This window comes from Salmo trutta, chromosome 4, assembly GCF_901001165.1.
Source record: "Salmo trutta chromosome 4, fSalTru1.1, whole genome shotgun sequence".
In the NCBI taxonomy this organism is placed as follows: Eukaryota; Metazoa; Chordata; class Actinopteri; order Salmoniformes; family Salmonidae; genus Salmo; species Salmo trutta.
In genome coordinates, this window is record NC_042960.1 from 61614030 (window position 1) to 61628821 (window position 14792).

At 46.3% G+C, this 14792-nt stretch overlaps 1 protein-coding gene across 1 annotated transcript; it reads right to left on the reverse strand.

Annotated features, from left to right (window-relative positions):
* Positions 1 to 1283: 1283 nt before the first annotated feature.
* Positions 1284 to 14225, reverse strand: LOC115192784 (E3 ubiquitin/ISG15 ligase TRIM25-like). Its single transcript, XM_029751640.1, has 4 exons — positions 13601 to 14225; positions 13075 to 13170; positions 1811 to 2044; positions 1284 to 1653 (listed from the first exon to the last, which is right to left on the reverse strand). Exons 1-4 carry the CDS (start codon positions 14180 to 14182, stop codon positions 1444 to 1446), a joined length of 1122 nt encoding a protein of 373 aa, XP_029607500.1. The 5' UTR covers positions 14183 to 14225; the 3' UTR covers positions 1284 to 1443.
* Positions 14226 to 14792: the final 567 nt, after the last annotated feature.

Sequence of the window (14792 nt, forward strand, 5' to 3'; positions counted from 1 at the left end):
TGTTCCGGGTGCTGTGTTCACCCGTGTTGTGTGGCAACCATTATTGTTCGCACATTGGTTTTGTTACTTTGTGCTATTTTCTCTAGTAAAGTGCGTTGTTCACTCATCTCTGCTCTCCTGCGCCTGACTTCATGCACCAGCTACACCCACCGCCTGACATGTACAAGATGAAATCCTTTCATTTCATCAAATATCAGAACACATTATTTTATTTCATTAAGTAAATGGGCCCTTACTACAGTTTAACCAGCTCAGCAGTACCAGAGAAAATACAATCGATAGAAAACCCAGGATAGAGGAGCTGAGTGAATGTGGTCTGGACTCTGTGGAGGAGGGTCATTGTGTCAGAGACACTGTAGAAGGACAGAGTACCTGCCTTGTGATCCAGGTACACTCCTACTCTGGAGGACTGAGGGCCTGATACTTTCGTCCTAACACTATTGTGTCTGAACCAATAACTACCACTATAGTAGTGTAAACTCCAGGACTTGTCATTGAGTCCAAATGTATTACTTCTCCCTGTTCTGCTGATGTCTTTATATGAGACTGCTGTAATAACACACAGCCCACTCCACTCCACCTCCCAGTAACAGCGTCCAGACAGACCCTCTCCACACAGCACCATCAAGTTGTTTGTGAATCTTTCTGGATGGTCAGGATATGGTTGGACTTGGCCTGTATAGGTCACCTTTCTGTTCCCTTCAGACAGAGAGAGGCGTGTGTGTGCTGTGTTTGGGTCCAGTGTGAGCTGACAGGAATCTGGGAGAAGAGCAGAGCAGAGACCAATGAGGGGAGTTAGAACAATAGGGTAGCTACAGTATCTGACTTAACTTGTCTTCGATTAGAGCACAGCAGAGATCAAATCAGAGAAATATGAGGAGTCAGATAGATACCCAGTCTTTGATTAGATCTACTATTGCTATATATTTCTAGAGGGATTGTTAGGAGTGTCAGTAGAAAGAGACTGTTAGTTACTTCACAATAAAGAGACTCACATCGTAAGAACTGTTCTCTGGTCTTGGGCTCTGGAGGCAGTACAACATCCACTATATTCACTACAGACACACAAACACATTGACAGAGAGAGGGAATGTTATCATCATACTATATTCAAGGCTCCTTAACAGCTTCTACCCCCAAGCCATAAGACTGCTGAACAATTAACCAACTAACTAAATTATCTCGACTAACCTGACCCCCGCACATCGACTCGGTACCGGTACCCCCTGTATATAGCCTCGGTATTGTTATTTTATTGTGTTACTTTCTATTTTAGTTATTTATTTATTTCATTTAGTCAATGTTTTCTTAACCCCAGATTTCTTCATCTGCGTTGTTGGTTAAGGGTTTGTAAGGGTTTGTTGTATTTGTCGCATGTGAGAAATACAATTTGATTTGATATTCCACATGTCTAAGGTGATGGCTGTAGGACATTTTATTGCACTACAGTTTGGATTTACAGGACTTAGTATTGTAGTAGAATTTCAACACACCTGTAGTGGAGATCTTGGTCCATTCTCCTTTAAGGAAGTCTTCTAGTTTCTCTCTCAGTTCAGACACAGTCTTACTCACATCTCCAAAGTACTGAAGAGGACGGACAACGATGCTGGGTAAGACTGAAGATACACTGATACTGGAGAGAGACTGATAACTCTGGAGAGAGAGAGAGACAGAGAGAGAAAGAGATAGATAAAGAGAGAGAGAGAGAGAAAGAAAAATGAGACAGAACAGACAAACAGACAGAACATAATGATTAAGGGTTTCACATTAAGTTAATTTCATATCACATGTATCAAGGCAGTTTAGTTACCTGGAGGAAATGGATGTGATCCTCTGTGTGTGAGAGCTGCTCCAGCTCAGTGCTTCTCTTCCTCAGCTCAGCTATCTCCTGCTTCAGTTGCTCCAGGAGTCCTTCAGCTTGACTCACCTGAGCCTTCCCTTGGGCTCTGATCAGCTCCTTCACCTCAGAGCGCCTTCTCTCAATGGAGCGGATCATTTCAGTAAAGTTCTGATCACTGTCCTCCACTGCTGCCTGTGCAGAGCGCTGAGAGAGAGAGAGAGACAGAGAGAGAGAATACTGACTTGTCTTACTTTAATGAGCCATCCTCATTACACTAACACCCCCCCCCCCCCCTCCTAAAAACACATTGCGTGCCACCACAACCTCCACACCATCACATTACACAGTACCCAACACCACAGTACAATACACCATCCAGCACCACATTCCAACCGTACATCCAACCCCTCCTCTCCAGCCGTACAGACAGCCCCCCTGAGCCCTCATACCTCCTGAAACATCTCCACACTGTTGATCATTTTGTAAAACTCAAACTCAACCATAAAGCGTCAACAGTAATGGCATTATACCTGGCAACACAGAAAAAAATTATAAACAGTCTGTCATTGCAGAAAACAGACACCCCTCCCCAACTCCCAGGTCAACCCGAGCCAACCAGCTATTGGTGTCCAGGGCTCCACGTAATACCCTCCACTGGACGACCCCTGACCTTTCCAGCACTGGGAGCTTACAGACCTTCCACCTATACCCTGCCATGCTCTCATCCCCCACAATCCCCTGCCACTGATGCCCCTTCACTCCTGCTAGGCTCCTGATGTGTCTAACCTTGACACTGAGGGTGTACAGCACCTTACCCACCACCTCCTCAAACTCCCCCAGGCTCTGCTGTCACTTGCAGTTGTGGACATTTTTGTGGCCCCTCCTCAGGCTGCTCCAGACCCCTCCTCACTGGTTCCCGCCTGCTGTACAAACCTGTTGCCATTAAAGGTCCCTGCAGGGTGGCTGAATGAGTGGACCTGAACGGGATCAGTGGGTTGTGGAAGATGGGCTCCTCCCATACCCACGGCCCAGGCGCCACACCTCCCTCTCGTGTGGGTCTCAGCAGCTGCCAGGCCCTCAGTACTGCATCATAGAAATCAGAGGCCCCTGCTGTATTGAGTCTCTCCGGCCGCAAGCTGCTGATCCAGCCCCAAACCACCAGCCCTCCTCGACAGAGCACATGTTGGTACCACCTAGCCCGCCTCCGTACGGTACAGTAACACCTGCGCCGCATTGAGTCAGAAAGCTGCCACCCTGCTCTCCAGGTCCACCAGGCCTTGTCCACCCTCCTGAACAGGCAGGTACAGCACCGCCTCCCTCAGCCAGTGATGCCCCGACCAGAAAAAATTCACTAACTTGCGCCAGGGGGTTGAGAATGGCCAATTTATGCCATAGGATGCTGCCAAGTTGTTGATGATCAGCATCCTCCCTCTGTATGACACTTGGGAGAGGAGCCACCTCCACTTTGTCAGCCTCGATGCCACCGCTTGTGACACTCCTTCCCAGTTCTTCCTAACCCACCACTCTGAGCCCAGATGCATCCAAAGCATCTTGAGCCACTCACAGCCCCACTGCAACCCCCCTGGAAGCTGCGGAGGTGCCCTGTCCCTCCATGCCCCACATAACAGAGCCTCACTCTGCCCCAGTTTACCTAAGCAGAAGACACCTCCTCGTACACCCTCAAACTATTCTCCAGGACCCGTAGGTCCTGCTCATCCCTAACCAACACAGACGTCATCGGTGTATGCTGACACTGCTATGCCTGTCCCCAACCCTATGCCTGGCTCCCACACTCCCTGTAGCCTCCTGCATAGCAGGACCAGAAAGGGCTCAATAACAAGAGTGTATAGCTGCCCCGACAGAGGGCATCCCTGGTGAATGCCCCGCCCTACCCAGACTGACCTACTGAGCCCTCCCTCCACCTTGACCATATGTCACGTCCTGACCAGTAAAGGGGTTATTTGTTCTTATAGTTTGGTCAGGACGTGGCAGGGGGTATTTGTTTTATGTGGTTCAGGGTGTGTTTGTGTATGTGTTCATGTAGAGGGGGTATTTGGTTTATATGGTTCGGGGTGGTTGTGTATGTAGAGGGGTATTTTATTTATTAGTCCAGGGTTTTGGTTATTGTTCTATGTTAGTTTATTTCTATGTTTAGTTAATTGGTGTTGGGGCCTTCAGTTGGAGGCAGCTGTCTATCGTTGCCTCTGATTGAAGGTCCTATAAATAGGAATGTGTTTGTCATGGGATTTTGTGGGAGATTGTTTCTTGTTTTGCTGTATGCCTGACGAGACTGTCTAGTTCGTTTTGTTTTTGTATACGTTGTTGTGTTTTTCCTTCTTCACAAATAAAAAGAAGATGAGTATACATTTTCCCGCTGCGTTTTGGTCTACACCCTACGACATCCGTGACACCATACATGAAGCCCCAGCATACAACACTTAAAAATAGGCCACAAAATTCTCCCCACAACCAAAACAACACATCGAACAGATATTCATGGTCCACCCTATAAAAGGCTTTCTCCTGATTATGAGCAGATTGTCTGTGATTGAGCGTCCTGGTACACAGTACGTTTGGTCCTTGTGTACAATAGAGTCCAGGTGGGACTTGAGTCTGTGTGATGGACATTATAATGTTTGTGCTTCTCTTATAACACATTTCTGTGTTCTATTCATGTGCTGTTCTATAAACCAATTTCTGTGTTCATGCAAGTGGCTGAGTGAACGAATCCTCACTATCAGTAGCTGCAATTTGGCAGTACACCCAGACCTTGTTTTGAGAATGAAAGATATCTCAGTTTCAAGGTCTCAGCTTAGAGAGAAGAAGTCTTGTGAGGTATTGGTCTTTCACATGTTATGAACCAGTAATAATTATGCAAAATCTTGCAAATATAATTTGTCTTTGGTGCATTGAGTTGGTTGGAACCTCTCCAGCGTGCTGAAAAATAAAAGATGATTAATTTAAGATTGACTTTGAGTGTCCCTGTGTAAGAATTTCCACAACATCTGTTAGCGAGGACCTTGGCAAAGACCTTATTTGGGATAGGGGTTCCGCCAGCGGAACGTTTCGACAACATCCGGTGAAACTGCAGCGCGCGAAATTCAAAAAAATGTATTAAAAATATTTAACTTTCATACATTCACAAGTGCAATACACCAAATTAAAGCCTAACTTGTTAATCTAGCCACCATGTCAGATTTCAAAAAAGCTTTACGGCGAAAGCAAACCATGCTATTATCTGAGGACAGCACCCCATCAAACAAACATAATTCAACCCGCTAGGCGCAACACAAAACTCCGAAATAATGATATAATTCATGCCTTACCTTTAAAGATCTTCTTCTGTTGGCACTCCAATATGTCCCATAAACATCATAAATGGTCCTTTTGTTCGATAAATTCTGTCCTTATATCTCCAATATGTCCATTTATTTGGCACATTTTATTTAAAAAAACACCGGTTCCATCTTGCGCAACATGACTACAAAATATCTAATAAGTTACCTGTAATCTTGATCCAAACATTTTAAACAACTTTCCTAATACAACTTTAGGTATTTTTTTACGTAAATAATCGATCAAATTTAAGACGGGATAAACTGTGTTCAATACAGGACGAAAACAAAGTGGAGCGAGCTTTCAGGTCGTACGCCCCAACCACAGCAGTACACTAGTGTAACGGCTGTCGTCTGAAGAAGTGGACCAAGGTGCAGCGGAGTTAGTGTTCATTATTAGAATTTAATATAAACAACGTGAACACTATACAAAACAAGAAAAGAGCAAACCGACAGCAAACAGTCCTGTCTGGTACAAAACACTGACAGAAACAATTACCCACAAACCCAAAGGAAAAACATGCTCCTTATGTGTGACTCCCAATCAGCAGCAACGAGCTTCAGCTGTGCCTGATTGGGAGCCACACACACGGCCCAAAACAAAGAAATAGAAAAAGGAACATAGAACGCCCACCCAATGTAACACCCTGGCCTAACCAAAATAAAGAACAAAAACCCCTCTCTATGGCCAGGGCGTTACAGTACCCCCCCCCCAAAGGTGCGGACTCCGGCCGCAAAACCTGACTCTGAAGGGGAGGGTCCGGGTGGGCCTTCTTACGGCGGCGGCTCAGGTGCGGGACGTGGCCTCTGCTCCACCCTTGACGTCGCCCTCTTAGGTGGCGCACCTGGCCGCGCCGAAGATCTGGTGGGCGACGCTGACTGCGCCCGGCTGGCGGGCGGCGATGGTTGCGCCCGGCTGGCGGGCGACCCTTGTTGCGCCCGGCTGGCGGCCGGCGATGGTTGCGCCCGGCTGGCGGGCGACCCTGGCTGCGCCCGGCTGGCGGGCGGCGATGGTTGCGCCCGGCTGGCGGGCGACCCTGGCTGCTCCGACGGCACTGACCCAGGATTCACCAGGCTGGGGAGACATGACAGAGGCCTGTCCCTAGGCGTAGGCACAGGACTCACCGGGCTGGCGGGCGTCCCTGGCCACTCTGGCAGTTCGGGGCAGTCTGGCCACTCCGGCAGTTCGGGGCAGTCTGGCCACTCCGGCAGTTCGGGGCAGTCTGGCCACTCCGGCAGTTCGGGGCAGTCTGGCCACTCCGGCAGTTCGGGGCAGTCTGGCCACTCCGGCAGTTCTGACGACTGTTGACTGGCGGGCAGCTCTGACGACTGTTGACTGGCGGGCAGCTCTGACGACTGTTGACTGGCGGGCAGCTCCGACGACTGTTGACTGGCGGGCAGCTCCGACGACTGTTGACTGGCGGGCAGCTCCGACGACTGTTGACTGGCGGGCAGCTCTGACGACTGCTGACTGGCAGGGCTGGGGACACGCACCTTGGGCTTGGTGCGGGGAGCAGGGACGGGCCGGACAGGACTGTGGACACGCACCTTGGGCTTGGTGCGGGGAGCAGGGACGGACCGGACAGGACTGGGGACATGCACTGTGGACTTGGTGCGGGGAGCAGGGACGGGCCAGACAGGACTGTGAACACGCACTGGTGAACTGAAGCGTGGAGCCGGTTTTGCCACTCGTCCTGGCTGGATGCCCTTCCTAGCACGGCATGTGCTGGGCATGTCCACCGGACGCACCGGGCTGTGCGGACGCACTGGCGACACAGCGCGCAACTCCGCATCCCATGTCTCCTCCTCCAGATCTTCCTTCAGCAGGTCCTCAATAAACCACCTCATCTCCGTCTCCTCCTCTGCCGTCATCCCCCACGAGAGCAGTGGTCTGGGCTCCTCCTCTGCCCTTCCGGACCACCCCATTAGCCCCCCCCCAAAATTTTCTTGGGGGTGTCTTCCGGGCTTCCTCGACCGACGCCAGTGACCCCGTCTGCTGGCCGGCGTCTCCTCCATTGCCCGGACCTCCCTCTTCCGCTGCTTGGTCCCTTGGTGGTGGGTAATTCTGTAACGGTTGTCGTCTGAAGAAGTGGACCAAGGTGCAGCGGAGTTAGTGTTCATTATTAGAATTTAATATAAACAACGTGAACACTATACAAAACAAGAAAAGAGCAAACCGACAGCAAACAGTCCTGTCTGGTACAAAACACTGACAGAAACAATTACCCACAAACCCAAAGGAAAAACATGCTCCTTATGTGTGACTCCCAATCAGCAGCAACGAGCTTCAGCTGTGCCTGATTGGGAGCCACACACACACACACGGCCCAAAACAAAGAAATAGAAAAAGGAACATAGAACGCCCACCCAATGTAACACCCTGGCCTAACCAAAATAAAGAACAAAAACCCCTCTCTATGGCCAGGGCGTTACAACTAGACTCGACCCTCGTTCTGAACAGTAATACTTCTTCATTACTCAAAAGAAAAACATCAACCAATTTCTAAAGACTGTTGATATCCAGTGGAAGCGATAGGAACTGCAAGCAAGTGCCTAAGAAATCTAGATCCACATAGAAATCTCATTGAAAACACTGTCACCTCAACAAAACAAAAAAATCCTGGATGCTTTGTCCTCGGGGTTTCACCTGCCAAATAAGTTCTGTTATACTCACAGACATAATTTTAACAGTTTTAGAAACTTTAGTGTTTTCTATCCAAATCTACCAATTATATGCATATCCTAGCTTCTGGGCCTTTCATCCGGACGTGAAAATACCGCCCCCTATCCCAAACAGGATTTATAGTCCACACAGAGCAATGCCACAGGCCTCCAGTTCTTTAAGTCGCTCAAATCCACTTTTTTGGGCAGGAGAGTCGAAGCCTCCTGTCTACAGCTTAGCAGCAGTTCACACACCCCAACGCACTCTTGTCTGCGAAAGGCCAGGGAAATGTCAATTCAATTTTTCTGCGACAGGCTCCATCATCTCCCCCACAACAGAAGTTGCACGCCCATCAGAAAAATGTAAACAATGGATTTTTTTAGTTTCGCCACTCTGTTTTCCAACCCAAAAGAGCTGAGAGCGTCCATCTCTCTCAACATAGAACATCTAGCTCCTACAAGTGCTCCTTTTGCTTTCATCTGAAAAGAAAGCCCTTAGGTCCCTACGTAGTTCAGATAGATTATTTTCCTGCCCCACCCTACCTTGCCCCACCAGCTCAGCCTCCACCTCACTTATGAACTGCTCAAGCTCCCCCAGTACTCTCCTGGCTTCTGAAGAGGAAAAATCTGTATACTGCTGACAGAAAACCAGAATCTGGGCTTTCCCTATGTCCTACAACTGACCAAGAGACTCAAATGCCCCCTTCTGCTGTCCCCACCTATCCCAAAAGCCTTGGAATCTTGAGCAAAAAGCAGTATTGTCACATCCTGATCAGTAAAAAGGTTATTTGTTATTGTAGTTTGGTCAGGACGTGGCAGGTGGTGTTTGTTTAATGTGTTTCGGGGTTTGTTGGGCAATGTTCTATGTTAGTCTATTTCTATGTCCGTGTCTAGTTTATCTATTTCTATGCTTAGTTTATTGGTTTGACCTTCATTTGGAGGCAGCTGTTTCTCGTTGCCTCTAATTGAAGGTCTTATTTAGTAGGGGTGTTTTTTCATGGGTTTTTGTGGGTAGTTGTTCCGTGTGTAGCTGTATGTCACACAGGACTGTTTTTTCGTTGTCGTTTTTGATTAAGTGTTTTCTTTTCAATAAACAAGAAGATGAGCATACACATTCCCGCTGCGCCTTGGTCCCATCTTTACGACGAACGTGACAGGTATCTTGTAAGAGCATTACATGTAATTTCCGATAGGACACCTGCCTGGGCCCTGGTGAAACAGAGAACTGAGCCCTGTACTAGGTGCATACACATTTATGAAAGCAAAGACAAGGTAATTGATTTTGGCTCTAACCACTATCAACCTACCTTTACACACCTATTTTGCTACACCTGCACTAAGATTTGTGCCATGGCTCAGAACCTTTGTTTTTTAAACTAGGCAAGTCAATAGGCAATAAGAACAAATTCTTATTTTCAAGGACAGCCTAGGAACAGTGGGTTAACTGCCTTGTTCAGGGGCAGAACGACAGATTTTACCTTGTCAGCTCGGGGATTCAATCTTGCAACCTTTCAGTTACTAGTCCAACGCTCTAACCACTTGGCTACCTGCCGCTCCAGAACCTGCGCCCCTTCCACCAGACACCCCAATACACTTCATTAATCACATCACTGTGTCTCTTGCAAAATAAATCACATTTACATTCCCCCAGTCTCTGCCGTTGTTCATGTTAAGGAAGTCTAACTGTGAAATCTCCATAAGAGGTGGGAGGGAAAACACCACAATCAGAAACAGTAGAGAAGCCCATAAAGCCGCCATGCCAGAAAAAAATATATACATTTAAGAAGATTCTTAAGCACCCATGACCCATTTTCTCAGCCTATACAGCTTCCTGAGTGAGAGGACACTAAACCCCACATCCTTCATCGCGTATTGTACTGACCTTAAAAACCTTCCAGGATCAATAAAATAAGACTTTAGTCTCCATCAGGAACCTTCTAAGTTCTCTCACCGTATATACTGGGCCCTCCTCCTGACTGGCTGTCAGCTCTGGATCTAATGAGCCGCCTGAAAACGAGTCCTCCTCCTCCTCCGCTCCCGCCGACTCACCCCACCTCTTCCTCCTCCTCCATTGTCACAAAACCTTCCTCCTCCTCCCCTGTCTGCCTCCCTGATTAGTGCCTCCTCCCCAATGGCAGGCAATAAATATTTCCTGGGATGAGCCACCGGAGTCTCCATTACTACAGCAACCTACCTCTGCCCATGTTGCCCAGCTGCAACCCGCCTCACCTCCACCATCCCACTAGCTCCCACCTCACCATTTCTCTCCGCTGAATGCGCACCACCACTTGGCCCTGCTCTACTCTCTTCCCCCGGTACCCCCTCCAGTAGACTGTCCCATAGCAAAGCTAGACCAAGCCTCCGCCCCCTGAGTCCTATTTTTTTGTCACGAAACGCGTCGGGCGCGTAACCCTTCGTCACCCTTCGGATAGTGTCTTGAACGCACAACAAAACGCCGCTATTTGGATATAACTATGGATTATTTGGAACCAAACCAACATTTGTTATTGAAGTAGAAGTCCCGGAAGTGCATTCTGACGAAGAACAGCAAAGGTAATCCAATTTTTCTTATAGTAAATCTGAGTTTGGTGAGGGTCAAACTTGGTGGGTGTCAAAATAGCTAGCCTGTGATGGCGAGCTATCTACTCAGAATATTGCAAAATGTGCTTTCACCGAAAAGCTATTTTAAAATCGGACACCTCGATTGCATAAAGGAGTTCTGTATCTATAATTCTTAAAATAATTGTTATGTTTTTTGTGAACGTTTATCGTGAGTAATTTAGTAAATTCACTGGAAGTGTTCGGTGGGAATGCTAGTTCTGAACGTCACATGCTAATGTAAAAAGCTGGTTTTTGATATAAATATGAACTTGATTGAACAAAACATGCATGTATTGTATAACATGCATGCATGAAGATCATCAAAGGTTAGTGCTGCATTTAGCTGTGGTTTTGTTTTTTGTGACATTATATGCTAGCTTGAAAAATGGGTGTCTGATTATTTCTGGCTGGGTACTCTGCTGACATAATCTAATGTTTTGCTTTCGCTGTAAAGCCTTTTTGAAATCGGACAGTGTGGTTAGATAAAGGAGAGTCTTGTCTTTAAAATGGTGTAAAATAGTCATATGTTTGAAAAATGGAAGTTTTTGGATTTTCGAGGAATTTGTAATTCGCGCCACGCCTATCATTGGATATTGGAGCAGGTGTTCCGCTAGCGGAACGTCTAGATGTAAGATTAAGAAACCAATACTTGCTTACGAAAAGAGACAACATGTTTAAGGATTTATGCTTGGCACCCAGCCGAGAGCACACAAAAAACACTTTCAAATTTACCAAAACAAAGCAACTCCTTACGGATCTGTTTGTCCATAATAAACACTATTCTCCTGAACGCACCTGAAGCCACTATGAACGACAGCGTTTCTTCCCCACTCGGCTGATGACATCGCGGCCATCACGCCGCCCAACCTCAAACTACCCCTACTCCCCCCTCAACTCAAAATGATAAACAGTGGAAACCAATAAACAAACGCTCCACCAAGAAAAAAAAAATTATAAAAAATCTAAGAAAGAACACAACAACCAAAAGAATAGTAGCCTTTCTCACAACCCTCACACAACCAACTTCCGTGAGAGAGATGGAATGAGAGAGAGAGACATGCACCATGTCAACGCCCTGGGAGGACGAGACACCACCACTCAACACAGCCTGTAACTCAGGGTTGTATGCCCAAATACTTCTCTGCAGCTGCCACCACAACATATATTTTCTGTGATTTAAGATCAATTTCTGCACTACATTTGATAACCATTGCTATGAACGCTAAGAAGCCAACCTTACTGAAGCATATATCACTCGTTGGCCTATCCCTCTGTGCTGGCACAGATCTACTACTCACAGGGATCCTCTCAGGATCCCTCACCCTTGACCCATCCTCCTCTACTTTCTTCACTGCCTCAGCATACGACACCTTCTGCACTACTCTGACTCTAGCCACCTTAACCTGCCTCTCTCTCACCAGACACTTCTGATCCCCAGCAACATGGACACCCCTACAGTTGACATACACAACTTTATCCAACAAAACGACACAATCCTCTATCCCATGCCCTCCTGCACACTTCCCACATCTTTGAATCTTGGAATCCTACAAACATCTGCAACATGACCAAGAACGTTGCACCTGAAAAAGGGCAGCGGATTTGGCACAAAACCTCTAACAGGATAAGTGATGTATCCTGACATGACTTTGTTGGGTAAACACTCAAAAGGACTGACAGTGACTCCTCTGTTTCACCACGGTCACCACCGGGTCTGCGTTACACCAAACGAAGGGCATCACAAACACTAGGAATCCTCAACTTCAATTGCTCCACCTCCACACTTAACAATACCCAAGAAATCAATCCTTTCAATGGTGCCCTGTTCCTAAGAGCAAAGCAAGAAACAGATCTTGCATGACAACTTGGGTCAGAAGAAACACAAACAAATATCACAAGTCCACTACAGGTTACCTTCACTGATTCAACTGCACCCAACTCCTTTCCCACCCACCCTGAAACCACAAATGGATCTGCCAAAAGGTATTGATTGATGCCAGGCTCTTGTTCTGAACTATTCACCACACCTTCCAACTCACTTAACTCTCCCTCATTCCTTTCCATTTCACCTCCAGAACTCATTCCGGCACACAGCTCACTCTGTTTGAACTTGAATTATAACATTTGAAATTTGTCTATGCTTTTGAAACTTTTCTGAGTGTAATGTTTACTGTTAATTTCTTATTGTTTATTTCACTTTTGTTTATTATCTATTTCACTTGCTTTGGCAATGTTAACCTATGTTTCCCATGCCAATAAAGCCCTTTGAATTGAATTGAGAAAAATTGAGAGAGAGAGGGCTCATCTTTTCCCCATGTTAATTTATAGGGGACATGAGTCGGTCATGGTTACTCATGGTTATGTGATGAGGTAGCCCCGCCTGCGACTTCTAAATCAGTGTCGGCCCAATAGGGAATGTTGTCTTGGTGTAATGGTCTAGATGTTGGTTTCTCCTGCAGTAGACCTGGGTTCATATCCTGTTGGTTACATTAAGCAGTCTATTCTCTGGAAGGGGTCCAGACATCCTGTTCCCAACAGTGGGGTCAGTGGGATTGGAGAGGGCCCTTCTCTCTCCCTCTCTCTTTGACTGGAGGAGAGAAGTGAAATGCTGTGTCTCCTCTGGTCAACAATACTCACCTTGAGAGACTTCACAGCCTGTTGGAGCTCCTTCAGCTCCTTCTCTCTCTCCTGGAATCTCTGCTGGACCTTCTGCTGACTCATCCCCAGCTGCCTCTGTGGAGAATCACTCTTCAATGAGCTATCAAGCTTTATTAGTCCAGTAGATCAATAGTATAGTCATGTGACATAGGGCCCATAGAGAGGAAGGTCTAAAATATTGATGGTCCCTTTGCAATATTATTTTATTATGTTGCTATGTGAATGATTAACGTTTTACTATAGACCTACATGTATCAAGGAGTTCAGACTGAACTGTGGACTCAAAAAAGGGCATTTAGAATGATAATGGTGTTTGACTTTAGAAAATGATGAAATATTTGGAGAATCTGGGTTAATATATCCATATACTCAAGGTTTATCTTAATATATCTCTGTTGTTGATCAATTTAATTTGAATGATCTCATATTCAAACATCCTTAGTTCCTACTGTATCATTAATTCTTTGTTTATCAGACAGTCACCAACAAGTTGTTCTGGTCTTACCTGTTTCTCAGTCCTCTCTGCTGCAACTGACACTGTATCATGGCCTTTATGTTCATCCATCACACACTGATAACAGATACACTGCTGATCGGTACGACAGAAAATCTCCAGCAGTTTGTCATGATGAGAGCAGATCTTCTCCTGTAGTTGTGTGGTGGATTTGACCAGCTTGTGCTTCTTCAAAGCAGGAGATTCATAGTGAAGTTGGAGGTGAGTCTCACAGTAAGAGGCCAGACACACCAGACATGACATGAGGGCTTTCTGCTTTCTGGTCCCAGTGCAGAAATCACACGCCACATCTCCAGGTCCAGCATAGCACAGAGCAGGAGGGGGAGCAGCCTGGGTTCCTGTCTTCTTCAGACTCTCCACCACTTCAGCCAGCACAATGTTTCTCTTTAGAGTAGGCCTTGGGGTAAAGGTCTGTCTGCACTGGGGACATCTGTAGACACCTTTCAGATCATCCTGATCCCAGCTTTCTTTAATACAGCCCATACAGTAACTGTGCCCACAGGCAGTAGTCACCGGATCCTTCAGTAGATCCAGACAGACGGGGCAACAGAACAGTTCCTGATTCTCTGCCATTTTGGTGCTCTCTCTCGTAGGTTAAGCAATGGCAGTGTCATAGATTACTTTCTGTTTCATTGAGCTCTACACCAGAGGACAGGGAGTGGCTTCCTACTTGACTGTGTACTCTGTATCTACAGGGGGTGTGGTTTCTTTGATAAGGAAGTGTATCAGAGTGTTGGGTAATACATATTTAGTATTTTGTCAGTTGAACTACACTGGGCTCCAATGCATTTTGTATTTTCAAAATACTAAATACTTTACTATACCATGTTTATTAAATCCCTTTCTCCGTGCAATGGTATCAGAAGTGTGATAGCACTATGGTGTGATAAGAGTGTTTGTTAAATGAACTAAATATAAAAAATATTTATAAATACTTTGAGGGACAATGTACTTGATACGGTTGTGATATGTTGTCTCACCTAACTGTCTTAAGATCAATGATCTAAGTCTCTCTGGATAAGAGCGTCTGCTAAATGGCTAAAACATAAATGTAAAAATTAACAATTGCAAAACATTGCTGAGTATTATTCTAATGAGCTCTGCCCCGAAACAAGGCCAATAATAATACCCAGTGTGCTTTGCGGTTCATTTTGAATGTTCATTTTCACATATGCATTTCCAT